At 27.5% G+C, this 13,038-nt stretch overlaps 5 protein-coding genes across 5 annotated transcripts; 3 read left to right on the plus strand and 2 right to left on the minus strand.

Annotated features, from left to right (window-relative positions):
* The first annotated feature begins 2,094 nt into the window (after positions 1–2,094).
* Positions 2,095–4,224, plus strand: OCT59_028185 (uncharacterized protein). Its single transcript, XM_025323378.2, has 7 exons — positions 2,095–2,122; positions 2,200–2,407; positions 2,475–2,648; positions 2,741–2,955; positions 3,027–3,052; positions 3,131–3,584; positions 3,663–4,224. Exons 1-7 carry the CDS (start codon positions 2,116–2,118, stop codon positions 3,962–3,964), a joined length of 1,386 nt encoding a protein of 461 aa, XP_025187960.1. The 5' UTR covers positions 2,095–2,115; the 3' UTR covers positions 3,965–4,224.
* OCT59_028186 (uncharacterized protein) lies at positions 4,218–5,938 on the minus strand (the record flags this gene model as incomplete). Its single annotated transcript, XM_025323379.2, has 11 exons — positions 4,218–4,627; positions 4,703–4,769; positions 4,846–4,982; positions 5,055–5,073; positions 5,146–5,226; positions 5,323–5,368; positions 5,438–5,519; positions 5,598–5,604; positions 5,673–5,695; positions 5,778–5,802; positions 5,874–5,938. The coding sequence occupies 11 exons, from the start codon at positions 5,936–5,938 to the stop codon at positions 4,301–4,303; spliced, it is 879 nt and encodes a 292-aa protein (XP_025187961.2). The 3' UTR covers positions 4,218–4,300.
* A 2,825-nt stretch (positions 5,939–8,763) lies between these two features.
* Positions 8,764–9,238, plus strand: OCT59_028187 (uncharacterized protein; the record flags this gene model as incomplete). Its single annotated transcript, XM_025324097.2, has 3 exons — positions 8,764–8,820; positions 8,942–8,979; positions 9,061–9,238. 3 exons carry the CDS (start codon positions 8,764–8,766, stop codon positions 9,236–9,238), a joined length of 273 nt encoding a protein of 90 aa, XP_025187962.2.
* A 286-nt stretch (positions 9,239–9,524) lies between these two features.
* On the plus strand, positions 9,525–9,976 carry OCT59_028188 (uncharacterized protein; the record flags this gene model as incomplete). Its single annotated transcript, XM_066147127.1, has 2 exons — positions 9,525–9,581; positions 9,650–9,976. 2 exons carry the CDS (start codon positions 9,525–9,527, stop codon positions 9,974–9,976), a joined length of 384 nt encoding a protein of 127 aa, XP_065993871.1.
* Positions 9,977–11,479: 1,503 nt separating this feature from the next.
* Positions 11,480–12,925, minus strand: OCT59_028189 (uncharacterized protein; the record flags this gene model as incomplete). The annotated part of the gene is made up of 2 exons (XM_066147128.1): positions 11,480–12,117; positions 12,913–12,925. The coding sequence occupies 2 exons, from the start codon at positions 12,923–12,925 to the stop codon at positions 11,480–11,482; spliced, it is 651 nt and encodes a 216-aa protein (XP_065993872.1).
* Positions 12,926–13,038: the final 113 nt, after the last annotated feature.

The following is a 13,038-nucleotide window of genomic DNA, read 5'->3' on the forward strand; positions in this document are numbered from 1 at the left end:
TATTTTACATTTATAATTTATAAAACAGAGATTCCATGCAGAGTATTTGAAGGAACTTGAAAACGGCCTACCGCAAGAGCAGTCAGTTAAAATTCAAAAAATGGCCGGCTGATTTACAATCTTGCAGGACAAAATGGAAATGAGACGAGCAGTGTTGATAAGCATTAGCTTAAATTCGTGCATCACTTTTACAAGGGATAATTAATTTAGTCGTACTTGGGAGCATTTTTGTATGTTACATCATTATGAAACTAAACTTTTTACGTTATTATTGTTCTTATTCAAAATCGAATGAATGACCTTATTAATACAATTTTATTCCAAGTGTATCTAAATATATATTTTTATTTTGCGCTAAAATAGTGACATCCGGCAGTGTTATAAATTCAAAAAATTCTTATACGCGCAAAGCGCATATCATTAATAAAATTCATATGCGCAACCTACTAATTTCATATGCGCTTTATATATTAGAATAGGCGCTACTAAGAAAAATGCCGCCTAATATTTTCAACGAAATACGCGGGAAATAAAAGTAATGTACGCTGCGCCTACTGCGCACTGGACTGACATGCATATTGTTTGTTTATTTCTAATTATAATATGGTATATATATATATGTCTTTAATCTGCAATTACAAATATACAAATAGAAAAGAATTATAAATCATTCTTTACAAATCATATTACACAATTATTATATTTTTTATTTAAAATTAATATTTATTTTTAGTAAAATTGAAGAACTTATACGTTCAAACTGCATCTCTTTTATTAGTAATAAAAATCGAAAATCTTAGATTTTTCAGTTGAAAGGTAAACTGAATACTCATAATACCGAATATAATATTCACAATAATTTATTCAGCTCATATCATAAATAAATATCAATCGCCCTAATATCAATCTAAATATAATGTTATAATATCGATCTATTCGATATTTAACTTGATGTAGTTATACTTCATTTGGAAAAACGTTTTTGAAACGAATGACTTGAAACCTAAATTGGATTACGGATGGCATAATTAAATTTTCTAAACTTGATTGATTGGATATTAATCGAATACAATAAGTACATCGTCGTATACTTTCTTTATATTTTCTACCTCAGGAAATAAAGAAAAAATCGAAAGGTTTTAGCACTAAAAAAATCAAATTCTTTAAAAACAAATCACAAAATAAATTTTTTTTTATTATTTTTAACAAAAATTTGATTTTAACGAATTAATTATCACAAAAAAAACTTGTTCAATTATGTTCCTGAGATATCGACTGTCCGTTAAGTAGTACTTTGAATTTGATTGTAATTCACTTTATAATAAAATATGAATCTTAATACAGAATCAACTCGAAAGACTTATGCAATCAAAATATAGGATAACAAAAAAAAAATTATTTTTTTATTTAAATAATTTCCGTAATATGTGTGGTATCATTATTCCAATAATAAATACCGCATTTTTTCTTGTGGATAATAAATATCAGTTATCTCCTACAAGAATGGAATGTATTATACTGTACTTTAATAATTTGTTTGTGAACATGCACACCCATCACGATTAACATTAAAGGCATACGGATGAATTATTATATTATGTAAGGATAAATACTATATTAATGGTTAGAATAATTCCGAAAATGAATCAATAAATTGATAAATGGCGAGATATTAATTTATCATTTAACAATCAAGCCTGTGGTACATGACTCAGCTATTTATATATAAACCGTATTGAAAAAGCTATATACAGTCTACCGATTGAAGAACAGCATTTTTTCTAGAAAATTAGTTAATAAATTGTTAAAAATGACGAGATATTAAGTTATCATTATAACAATCAAGCTCGTGGTTGACTTAAAACCTATTTATACATAAACCTTTGTTTATGGTCATTTATCCGTCATCTATTTGAAGTAAACTGGTTGAAATTACCCAATTTACTTTAAATTTAGACTAAACTATTTTATTAATAATTATAGTTCGCAAATCGTAGCAACGTGCTACAAGATTATGTAAATTATTTTACACAAACGTATGTCGATCATCTAATAAGATATAAGTGCAAAAAAAAAGTTGATCCAACATCATCAAAAAAACTCTCTTTCTTCAACATGTACGGTTAGTATAATTAAACAAATTAGAAGGTTTTTTTTTTACTTTTATTAAATCGTATCTTCCATTTACCTATTATTTAGAAAAAATAGAAATACAGACTGAAAATAAATTCTCTCAGCTTGTTCACGGTCAAAACATTGTAATCATACCAGAATTCACACTTTGTTCTGGACATACTTTATATAAAGTACCCGTAGCGTACAAAACATGGGGAGCTCTTAACGACAATAAAGATAATGTTATGGTAATTTGTCATGCACTTAGTGGAAGTTCTGACGTACAAGACTGGTAAGAAATGACTTGTCAATAAATATTTTAGCATTTAATGAATATTGAAATTTTTTTTTTTTCGTAGGTGGGGACCACTGATTGGGAAAGGAAGGGCATTTGATCCCACAAAATTTTTCATATTTTGTGGTAATGTGCTTGGTTCACCTTATGGAACTGCTTCACCCGTTACTATTAATCCGGAAACTGGAAAGTATTATGGACCAGAGTTTCCTTTGACAACACCGCAGGATGATGTTAGGTAATTAAAATATGTAGCAATTTATAGTTTGTTTTAGCTTATTTGAAACATTTAACTAAAAATAATAAATTTATTTTTTCCTACATTTTTAGACTTCATAAATTGATTCTTGATTCATTAGGAATTAATCAAGTTGCTATTTGTATTGGAGGTTCGATGGGTGGTATGCAAATACTTGAATGGTCTTTTTTTGGACCAGAATATGTTAAAACTCTCGTTCCAATTGCTACATCTGCTCGTAATTCGGCCTGGTGTATCAGTTGGAATGAAGCCCAAAGACAATCTATTTATAGTGATATTAAATATCGTAAGTTATTATTTTTATAAAGATTTGTTTTAAATTAAAATTAAATAATAAATTTCTTTTTTTTTTTTCAGGCGATGGATATTATGATCAAAATGATGTAAGATTAACTTTTTTAATAATAATAATAATAATAATAATGGCAAATATAATTTATTAATCTAATAATTTATTCTAGCCTCCCGCTTCCGGACTTTCTGCTGCTAGGATGTCGGCATTATTAACTTATAGATCACGAGATTCTTTTGAATCAAGATTTGGTCGAAAGTTTCAAGATCCAAAAAAACATCCAACAGTATCAAATTCACAAAAAAAAACATCATTATCACCTGCAGAAAAAGCTTTACTCATACATAATGATGGACATAAAAGTGAAAATTTTTCTATAACAAATAATAATAACAAAACAACTGATGCAGAAAATAATGATAATGAACATTCAACAAAATCTGTCCCTCATGTTTTTTCAGCACAATCTTATCTTCGTTATCAAGGTGATAAATTTGTTAATAGATTTGATGCTAATTGTTATATTAATCTTACTAGAAAAATGGATAGTCACGATATAGGAAAAGATCGTGGTAAATTGGAGGATGTCTTAAATAGCATTCAACAACAAACCTTGGTTATTGGTAAGTTTAACGTGAAATTTATTATATGAATATATATTTATTTTGTTTTCATTTTTATTTACTTTTATTTTATTTTAGGAATTGAATCGGATGGATTATTTACAATATCAGAACAATATAAATTAGCGGAATTTATTCCAAATTCAGAGATGGTTACGATTCAGTCACCGGATGGGCATGATGGATTTTTATTAGAATTTGATCAAATAAATAGACATTTAGTTCGTTTTATTAATAAATTTCTTCCTGAAATTTCAGAGAAAGAATTATGTAATATTAAAGACGTTGAAGGATTTGAGGGTGATAAACAAGATGATGATGGGAAAATTAAAGCTACTAAAGAAAGTTTATTTGGTGAAGCTGAAGTAGTGAAATGGTGATGATGATTTTTTATTTTCAACTTGAAAATTAAAATTAAGAACGATAGATACAATATTTTAGTTATCTCTATATTAATTTTATTAGAAAATTTAGTTATTTTCATTTTAATTATTTTAGTGATAACAAAAATATTAACAACATTATTTTATTCATTATAGTTTTTATCTTTTTCAATATAAATTCGAAATTAAAATAGTTCTTTCAAACATTTATATATATAAACACAATTTTTAGAATAAAACAAATTAAACATTATCAAGCATTTTATCCTCTTTTTTTTATTTTATTAAACATTTCTGTCTTTTTTTTTTTAAAAAAAAAATTTCGTTCATTTATCAAACTTTATTTTCTAATAATCTATATAAGTATTCAAAAGTTGCAAATTGTATACCACCACCAGGAGCAATTCTAATGATTCTTAATAAAGAACCTTTAAATAAAGAGAGGGGACCTTCATATTTCATCATAATCTTCACACAATCCCAAGAACTTTTATATGAAGCAGATTGATCTTGCATTCTCGTTTTAACTACATCAGGAGGTGAATTAAGAATTCCTACTAATACATTTGATAAGAATCCTGATGCAACAAAATGGTGAGGTTTCAAATTATCATTACTTTGCATACGAAATAAATCTAAAAACAGTGCAAATCCAGTGAACTAGAAATATAAAATTTAAAGAATTAAGAAAAATTCTATTAAAAAACATTTAAAAATTTTAAATAATTAACTTACTTTTACAGCCAATCCCCACGATTGTCTAAATATCGTAGGTACCAATCCTTTATAAAGTGCTGTTATCCTATAATTATAAATTAATTTATTAATATACAAATATATAAAGTATAAAAATATATGTAGGTTTAATACATACTTACCCTTCCTCTTTTACAATTAATGCAATAGTGGAAAACATTCCATGATATTTAAATCGATTTATATCAGTTTGTTGTCTTATTTTAATTAATTCTAATGGGGTTACTAAAGTTATTGCTTGCATTATTCCTGTACATACCTAATATCATTAAAAACAAAATTTTATTTAAATATTTTTAAAACATTTAGATCTAAGAAATCATATACTTACCCCGGTAAATGCAGATGCACTATATTAATAAAAATCAAGTTAAAAATTAATCAGAGCGTGATAATGATACATAAGTTAGTAATAGACAAACCTTCCAGATGGTATAAATTTTCCTTCCATTCTTTCAAATATTGGTTTAAACATTGCTAATCCTGTATACTGTAATGATACTCTAAGTAAAAAGTAATTAAGATTTAACGTTAAAATTATAATTTTTTTTTTTTAATTTTTTTTTAAAAAAAAAAAATTTTTTCCTTTTAATTCATACCTTGGAGTAACGATACACATTACAGGTAATGTTCCTCTATACAAAGCTAAAATATATAAAGTTAATTAATTTATTCATAAATACATTTATATATATGCAATAAAATTGAAATTACCAAAAAATCCCTCTTGTTTAACAATTTTAGCAAATGATCTTAATATACTAATATCATTATAATTTGATGCAACTCGAATTGACTAAAAAGTAATCATTGTTTCCAATAAGAAATTAACGAATAAAATGGCAAGTAGGTTTAATAATGGTATTCTGATTACCTGATATCTTTCATAAAAAATTGGTAATGTTAGATATTTGATGAAATTAAATAAATAGATTGAAATCAAACTCACCTTGTTTTCAATACGTCTGTAGGCTAAAAATTTATTAAAAATTGTTAAAATAAATGAATTAAAAAAAAGTTTTTAACCCGATTTAAACAAAAAAAAACAATTAACCTGCATTAACGATACTTCAACCAAGCTAAAATCATCAAATTCATCAATTAAAAAATCTAGTAGGTAATTATTTAACAAATGAAAATATAATCTTACCCTGCTCCAGTACCGGCTAAAGTTGAAGCGAATATATTTCTCTTTTGGCCTTTTTGTCCAGACATTATTGTAATATGTAAAAAAAGATGGATGGAATTTTAAATCAAATTATTCCGATCCGCGATCTCCCGATACGATCACGTCACGTTATTAAGAACGAATGAAAAAATTGTTAAAAAAAGCTTTTGTTTAAAGTAAAGGGTTAGGGATTACAAATGTTAATATATATTTTTTGATTTAATTCTCAAAATTCTAATATTTTTTATTTTACTTACATTTTTGATAAAAGTTTTTACTTAACGTTATTACGCGATTTTCATTAATGTAATTTTATTAATAATATTAAATTTAATATTTAATGCTTCGCTTATTGCACCTACATTCACGAGAATAAGAATATTAATTAAAATTCGTTTATTTAAATTCGTTAGTATCGCTCATGATTATGTCTCAGAATACCACAAAAATAATCACGTTTTTGAATTGGCGTCATTAAATTTTCTTGAGCATATTATTAAAATGATGCTCCATCATAGACAAATGATACGAATGAGTAAATAAATAAGAAGATTCTCACCGAGCTCAAATTTCCCAAAATTTGTCTTAGAAAATTGATGTATAAATAAAAAAAAAAATTGTGATTAGATTATTAGAAAATCAAAAAATATCTCAATAAATAAACTTAACTTTATATCATATTTATATTTCAAGCTTTACCAATTAGGATCAAAAATAAAATAAGTTAATATCAAATTATAAACTTGTCCCAATCAATTTTTAATTTTACAATAATGAAAAAATCTCAGTCTAAAAATAAATATTCCTGTCATGCTAGGAAAAATTTTCCATTCGGTACTTTTCGAATCGATTAAAAAGCATCATCGAATTTTGAAGATAATGGATGTTATCTTACATTAATATCTGCATAAATTATTTCAAAGAATAACGTCCCTTTAATTCCGAAAGAGAGAGATTTAAAATGTATACATACTATAGACATACAGATATGTAGTTAAACCTATCAGGTCGGACAGATCAGCTGACAGATCAACTTGTACGACATTTCTAAAACATCCAGCTATTGTAAAGGTATTACTTTAAGTGTCATTTTATTTATTAAAATTATCAGTTATACATTCGTGATTTCGTGATTCAATATCAAAACATTATTATTCTATCTTGTGGTCTTGTGGTGCAGCATCCATAATTCTATATTGAAATAAGACAATAGGTATATAACAGATAATTTCTCTTGATTTACATTCATATTGCGGCAATAACTGATGTATTTAGTTCAATTAAAATTACGCAAAATATCGATCTTATGAAAGCTCGAATTTTCTATCACATGGCATTTAACCAATCATGTACGCTAAATACCGTATCACTCGTTATAAAAAAATCGGCCAATTAAGTTCTCACGGATTTACTGACAATTAGCATCCCTTACCCGACGTTCACAAATCGTAATCCTGAAAATTCAAAATCCTGAAACTCATTATCCCGAAATTTAATATTTTCATGAATACAGACATTTTAAATTAAATTTTAATCAGTATATTAAAAATAAAAAATTATATCTGGTACTGGTAAAATTATCACTAGTAATACGTAGAAATTGCGCGGAGAAATAATTCATTGTTAAATCAACGTGTTTAAATTAGAATTACGAGACATCATTTCAGAGCGGCATAATTAATATATTTTATTTACCAATATCGTGAATAGATAAAAATAATTATAAAGAATTAAATCAAGTACAAAAATTAACAGTTATCTAAATTTATGAGAAAAGTGCAAATCGATGAGGAAGTGGTAACAGTTTACTTTATTTTTTTACTGTAAGCAAAGCTTTCTAAACCAAACGTCTTTATTACTTATTACAAACTAATTTTTAAAGCGTGTACTACATACAGAAAAAGTTATCTTTAAAAAATTATATAACAACCTTTTGCTAATTAATGGTACCCGTATCATCATTATCGGTTATTTTCGTATCGTGTAGTTGAGAAAGATTGATCGATTTAATGAATAATATAAATTGGCGTGTTTGATTCAAAGTACACATATTTAAAATGACAAAAGAGAAAGAAAATTTACGATTTTGACGAATAGTCATCAGAATGCATACTGTTTGTTATAACATTTGCTATTTATTCCGTAATAAATCATAATTTAGCAAAATGATATTACTATTTATTATTATCAATAAAAATTAATTTTCTAGTAACAAGCAAATAATACACGTTTACTTAACTGATATTGCTTATTGAATAAGAAAGATTTAATTAAATGGATAATCAAATTATTAATTAGTAATTCTACTAAAATTAGGTTATTTATAACTAAGCACCAATTTCCAAATAAGCCATACAAACCATACCGCACATGATTGCTATATGTTATATACTTATTGCATTTAATTTGAATCATTTTTGCATAATTACTGTTTCATAATTCATTGTCTCTTTTGTTTCATATTATTTATTAGAACTGAAAAAGGATCCGTTTCAGAATACTATGTACGGTATGATTGCACAATTCTGATAAATAATATTGAAGCAATAAGAATTTTTAATTAGGAACTTTGTTAAATTAATGATTTTCTAAAATCATGCAATTAATTCGATATTATTTTCGTCTTACTCGATCGTAATCTTAAACCATGATTACAATCATAATAAATAACTCATTGTTGATACTTTTTTATATGTACCATTTTATAAATACATAAAAATTATCTTGATTTTAGTCCCAATAATTCGACTTTCGTTATATATAGACACGCCTTAAATATTATGACTCTAAAGACCTCAAGATTCTTCCTAAGATTATCGGCTTTGGAGGATCCTCTTTAGATCAGGCCGCATACTGAAAGAATACACTAACAATGTTTGCGATTAAGAAATTTAACGAAAGTTCTAAGAAAGAGGAAATAATTAATGAAGTGCGTTATTTAACCATCTTGAAATTCTGATTAATTTATTTAACCTATATAACGAACTACAGTATATCTTGAATATTTTCCTCCTCTTCGATATGGTTACTTATATTCTTTTTCTTTATAGATCAAGATTATGAAAATAGCTTCTCAGTTCTCATCCAAGTATAATTAGGTTTTTTTGGGTTACGAAGTTACAAAGTAGAGTAAATACCTAATTATGTAATTATCATATATTACTTTAAGTATCTTGTTTACATATTTTTTATTATTAGACAATGCGAATTATTCGTTCGTTCTTGAATATGTGGAAGACGGAACATTAGAAAAACACTTAAGAGACAATGCTAGAGCTTTAATTGAATGGAAAAGACAATTAAAGTTTGCCAAAGAAATTGCGGTTGCAGTTTTCTGGTTATCATAATAAAATTATACACGGAGATCTAGTAAATATAATCATATTTCATTCTTTCAAAGAAATGTTTCACTTTATCACGTAATTAACACATTTTTTTTTTAGAATCCCAAAAATATCTTAATGCATCCTGATTTTTGGTGTTCATGTTTAGAGGGAGAAAAAGTGTCTACTAAACCGCGTGACTCAATATCCTACGTGGATCCCAAATATTTTATACAAGTTACAAAATAACAGAAAAATCTGACATATACATCTTCTGGGAAATTAACAAGCTGTTCATCGCCTTTTGATTATGAAACAAAAAAAAGACGAAAATGTTAGAAATTCTTACCTATCCAAAACACAAATGGTAAATTCGTTGCTCTTTATGAAAGTGAGTAAAACTACTAATATTATTTAATATTACAATTTTAACAGTTAAGTTGGCAACACGAATCAGATGAAAAGCCGGGTATTTGCGAAGTGATTTCAAAACTCAAAAGTATTGTTCCTATTATGTCTGAAAAAAAAATGAAGTATCAACTGATTTTGATTTCAAAGAAAGCAAAAGGAGAACAAACTGAGAATAAAGTATCAACTGCAAAAGAGTATGAAAATTTTGATTTGTCAAATTGTGACGAAGATTGCGATTTAAATCACATCAATTATAGATCACTTTCATTTATTGTTCTTTTTAGATTTTTCGTTTTATTGTGTCACAGATTATTGTTTCTTAGTCTTTCTATGGTATTTATTGATGTATAAATAGATAATGACTCGATGTGCACATGACCTTCGTTATTCTAGAATGAATACTGCTTCGTCCAATTCTCTCAGTCCAAATCTTATCATACGCTGATTCATTCTATAGGATCAGTATAGAAACAACATTAAGTATAATGCGACATTACATAAATATTTTATCTGCATATACTATAGAATATTTATAAATGTTTTATGTATGATTCACATGTACTCTCACCTGCCAAAAGTATCCGGACAGCATCTTTTCAAAGAGGTTAATGTTATAAATTACATTATATTAAAATACTGAAAGTTATTTTTTCTAACTAATAACATTAATAATAATTCATTAAATTGAAATATTATTAAATTATTAAATATTAATAAACCTATTAATTTTTAAAATAAATTAAAAATCTTTACATATTAATAAAAATATATAATTGTTACTTAAATTGTTACTTAATTTTTGCGACATGTTAACAACAGCTAATTTTTACAATAAAAACATTAATTCTTGCGCCTAATAAAAAAAATAATAACGTATAAAAAATAAGTGTCAGTGTCGGAATTTTCGAGATTATGATTTGTCAGTATTATCTAATCGTCGGGTTTTTTGAATGGTTCCCATTCTTCGCTATATAATCTTTGAGTTGTAAACCAAAGGGTTCGTTATATCGAGAGCTGATAATACAATTGCGGTATAATTAACCCACCAACTACAGCAGTCGCCACTGGGTATAACGAACCCTCCGTTCCAGAGAGTTTGGTTCGGTATAGGGTGAATTCGTTATATAATACTTTAATTTTATTTTATTTTTTATTTTTATGTTTCAGACGAACCAATTCGAAGTACAAATTACAAGGACAACAAATAAATTGAGCCGAAAGTAATTCTATCACTAACGAAAAAACCGCCACAACAGGCAGTGACATCTGACCTTGAAGAAAAGCGAGCAACGGGAAGGATCCACGATCACCCCCAGAACTCACCCGCCAACCCGGAAAGAAACAATCAAGAAAAATAAATAAAAAATTTAATGATCCGTATTTTTCTTTCGACCCGAAGGTCGCCACCCCTGTAAATACTGTCATAGGTGGAGTGATTCACACTATTTGATATTGTTGGTGTTGTAAAAAATTAATTAGCGGTAGCTTGGAGTGATTTCATAAAAAAGCTACGACTAAAAAAAAGTTTTTAGACTCCTAAATGTAAAAAGGGAATTTTTAAATTGCCAAACTAAACAACCGGGAGTCGGGTTAAAACGATTATTTAGAAAAAGAAATATCTCCTCTGAGATATCATAGGGTAAAACTCATATTAAATGAGTGGATAAATGTCACAATCCATGTCAGAAATGGACGTGTATCTAGGTCTTTTATCTATGTGTTTAAGCTCCAAAGAGTCTGAAAAGAAAATGTTATCAGTATTACGTTTGTTAGTCCGTAATTCAAAAGGTGATGTAAGTTCCAAGGAAGCTTTGTATAGAGGTATGTCGAAGAATTTGCTAGCGTCGAAGAGTTTCATACTTTCATATCGACGTAAATCTCATTGAATAGTTCGAGAGGGTCTTGTTGTAAAAATTTGATCCATTCGCTAACCTTGTTGTGGAATTTATGTGATCGCTGTGTAAATTCCTCGGTTAACAATTCTTTGATAGGTAGATATTCGATGGTGGTGCCAAGGAGTTTCGCATCCTGGGCCGCAGCTAGCGTGTATAAACTTTTAGCTTCAATCAATCGCTTGTTATTGTTTAAAATAGGTTCATTGGGAGAAATCTTTTTACGATGTTCCTCCATTATCTTGTTTAATTTTCGAGCATGAGAAGCCACCTGTTCTTGCTGCCGGATTAGTATGTCTTGTCGTTTACGGATGGCGGCCAATGTTTTTCGGCGTTCTTGCTCTTGTTTATTATGTAAAGCTTTACGATCTTCCAGCAGCTGCAACCAAGTTTTACTTCCTGGTCGTATAGGTATGTTTTCACGTTTATCCTGATCGGATGCATATACCGGTATATTCGGTACGAAAGGAATTAAGTCCTTAGAGATTACGAAATTATAAGTGATTATTTGACCATCAATAGTTTCCTTATCATCTGGAACAGTGATGGTAGTCGTTCGAAATTTTCTTTTTCTAATAAATCTAGGGTTCGAAAAAGTGTCTTTTGGAGAAATATGTGATGGGAGTCAAAGATATTTCAAGTGTTGTATAGGTTTATCTATAGATTGCGATTCATCAAATAAGAATCGGTGTTGATGAGCGCGATTGAGACGGTCTTCAGGAGTTAAGGCGGGATCATGTTTGTTCCAATTAAAACTCTTCTACAACTACGCTGGAATCATTTATAATACTTTAATCAACATACCGTATATAGATTCTACCAATAAAATCAAGTCACATGATTAAAATTATACCAATTTTAATTCATGTGGCTAATATATTTGATCAATAAACACGCGGTATATAGCATTTTACCATATAATTTCGTTATATCCAGTGTTATTAATTATAAAAAAATCGGTTCCGCACTATTTGGTTCGATAAAACGAGTTTTCGGTATATCCAGGTTCGTTGTATCCAGAGGCGACTGTACACCCTATTCCTTTTTTAATCATATTTTTTTTTGGGTAATTTGTAACCAGCCTTCGGAAAAAATCCGGAAAAACATCGGTATTTGTAAAATTCCCCGAAAATCTAACATAACTGAGTAACAGAATCGTGAAAACTTTCCCGGTTTTACAAGAAATTTTTCGGAGAATGCGACAAATTTAGTATAGATCGGACTTGTAACACTAATAACATTAATAAATTTCGTGATACGATAATTTTGTTGTTAAATAGTGCAACGGACTTTTGAATACCTAGTATATTAAGTATATTATTAAAAAAAAGTCTTTTTTGTTTTTTTTTCATTTTAAAAATGTTGACAAATTTATAATAAAATAATGTTCTTGACTTCTTAATAACATTATTTTTTTGATCTAAAAAAAAAATGTATATCGTATAATTTATGAATGTAAAAAATTAAGCTCCATCTAGATATTTTGTACTCACAATAAAGTTTTATGAAAAGACGAAATAA

The sequence above is a fragment of the Rhizophagus irregularis genome, chromosome 8, assembly GCF_026210795.1.
Source record: "Rhizophagus irregularis chromosome 8, complete sequence".
NCBI lineage: Eukaryota > Fungi > Glomeromycota > Glomeromycetes > Glomerales > Glomeraceae > Rhizophagus > Rhizophagus irregularis.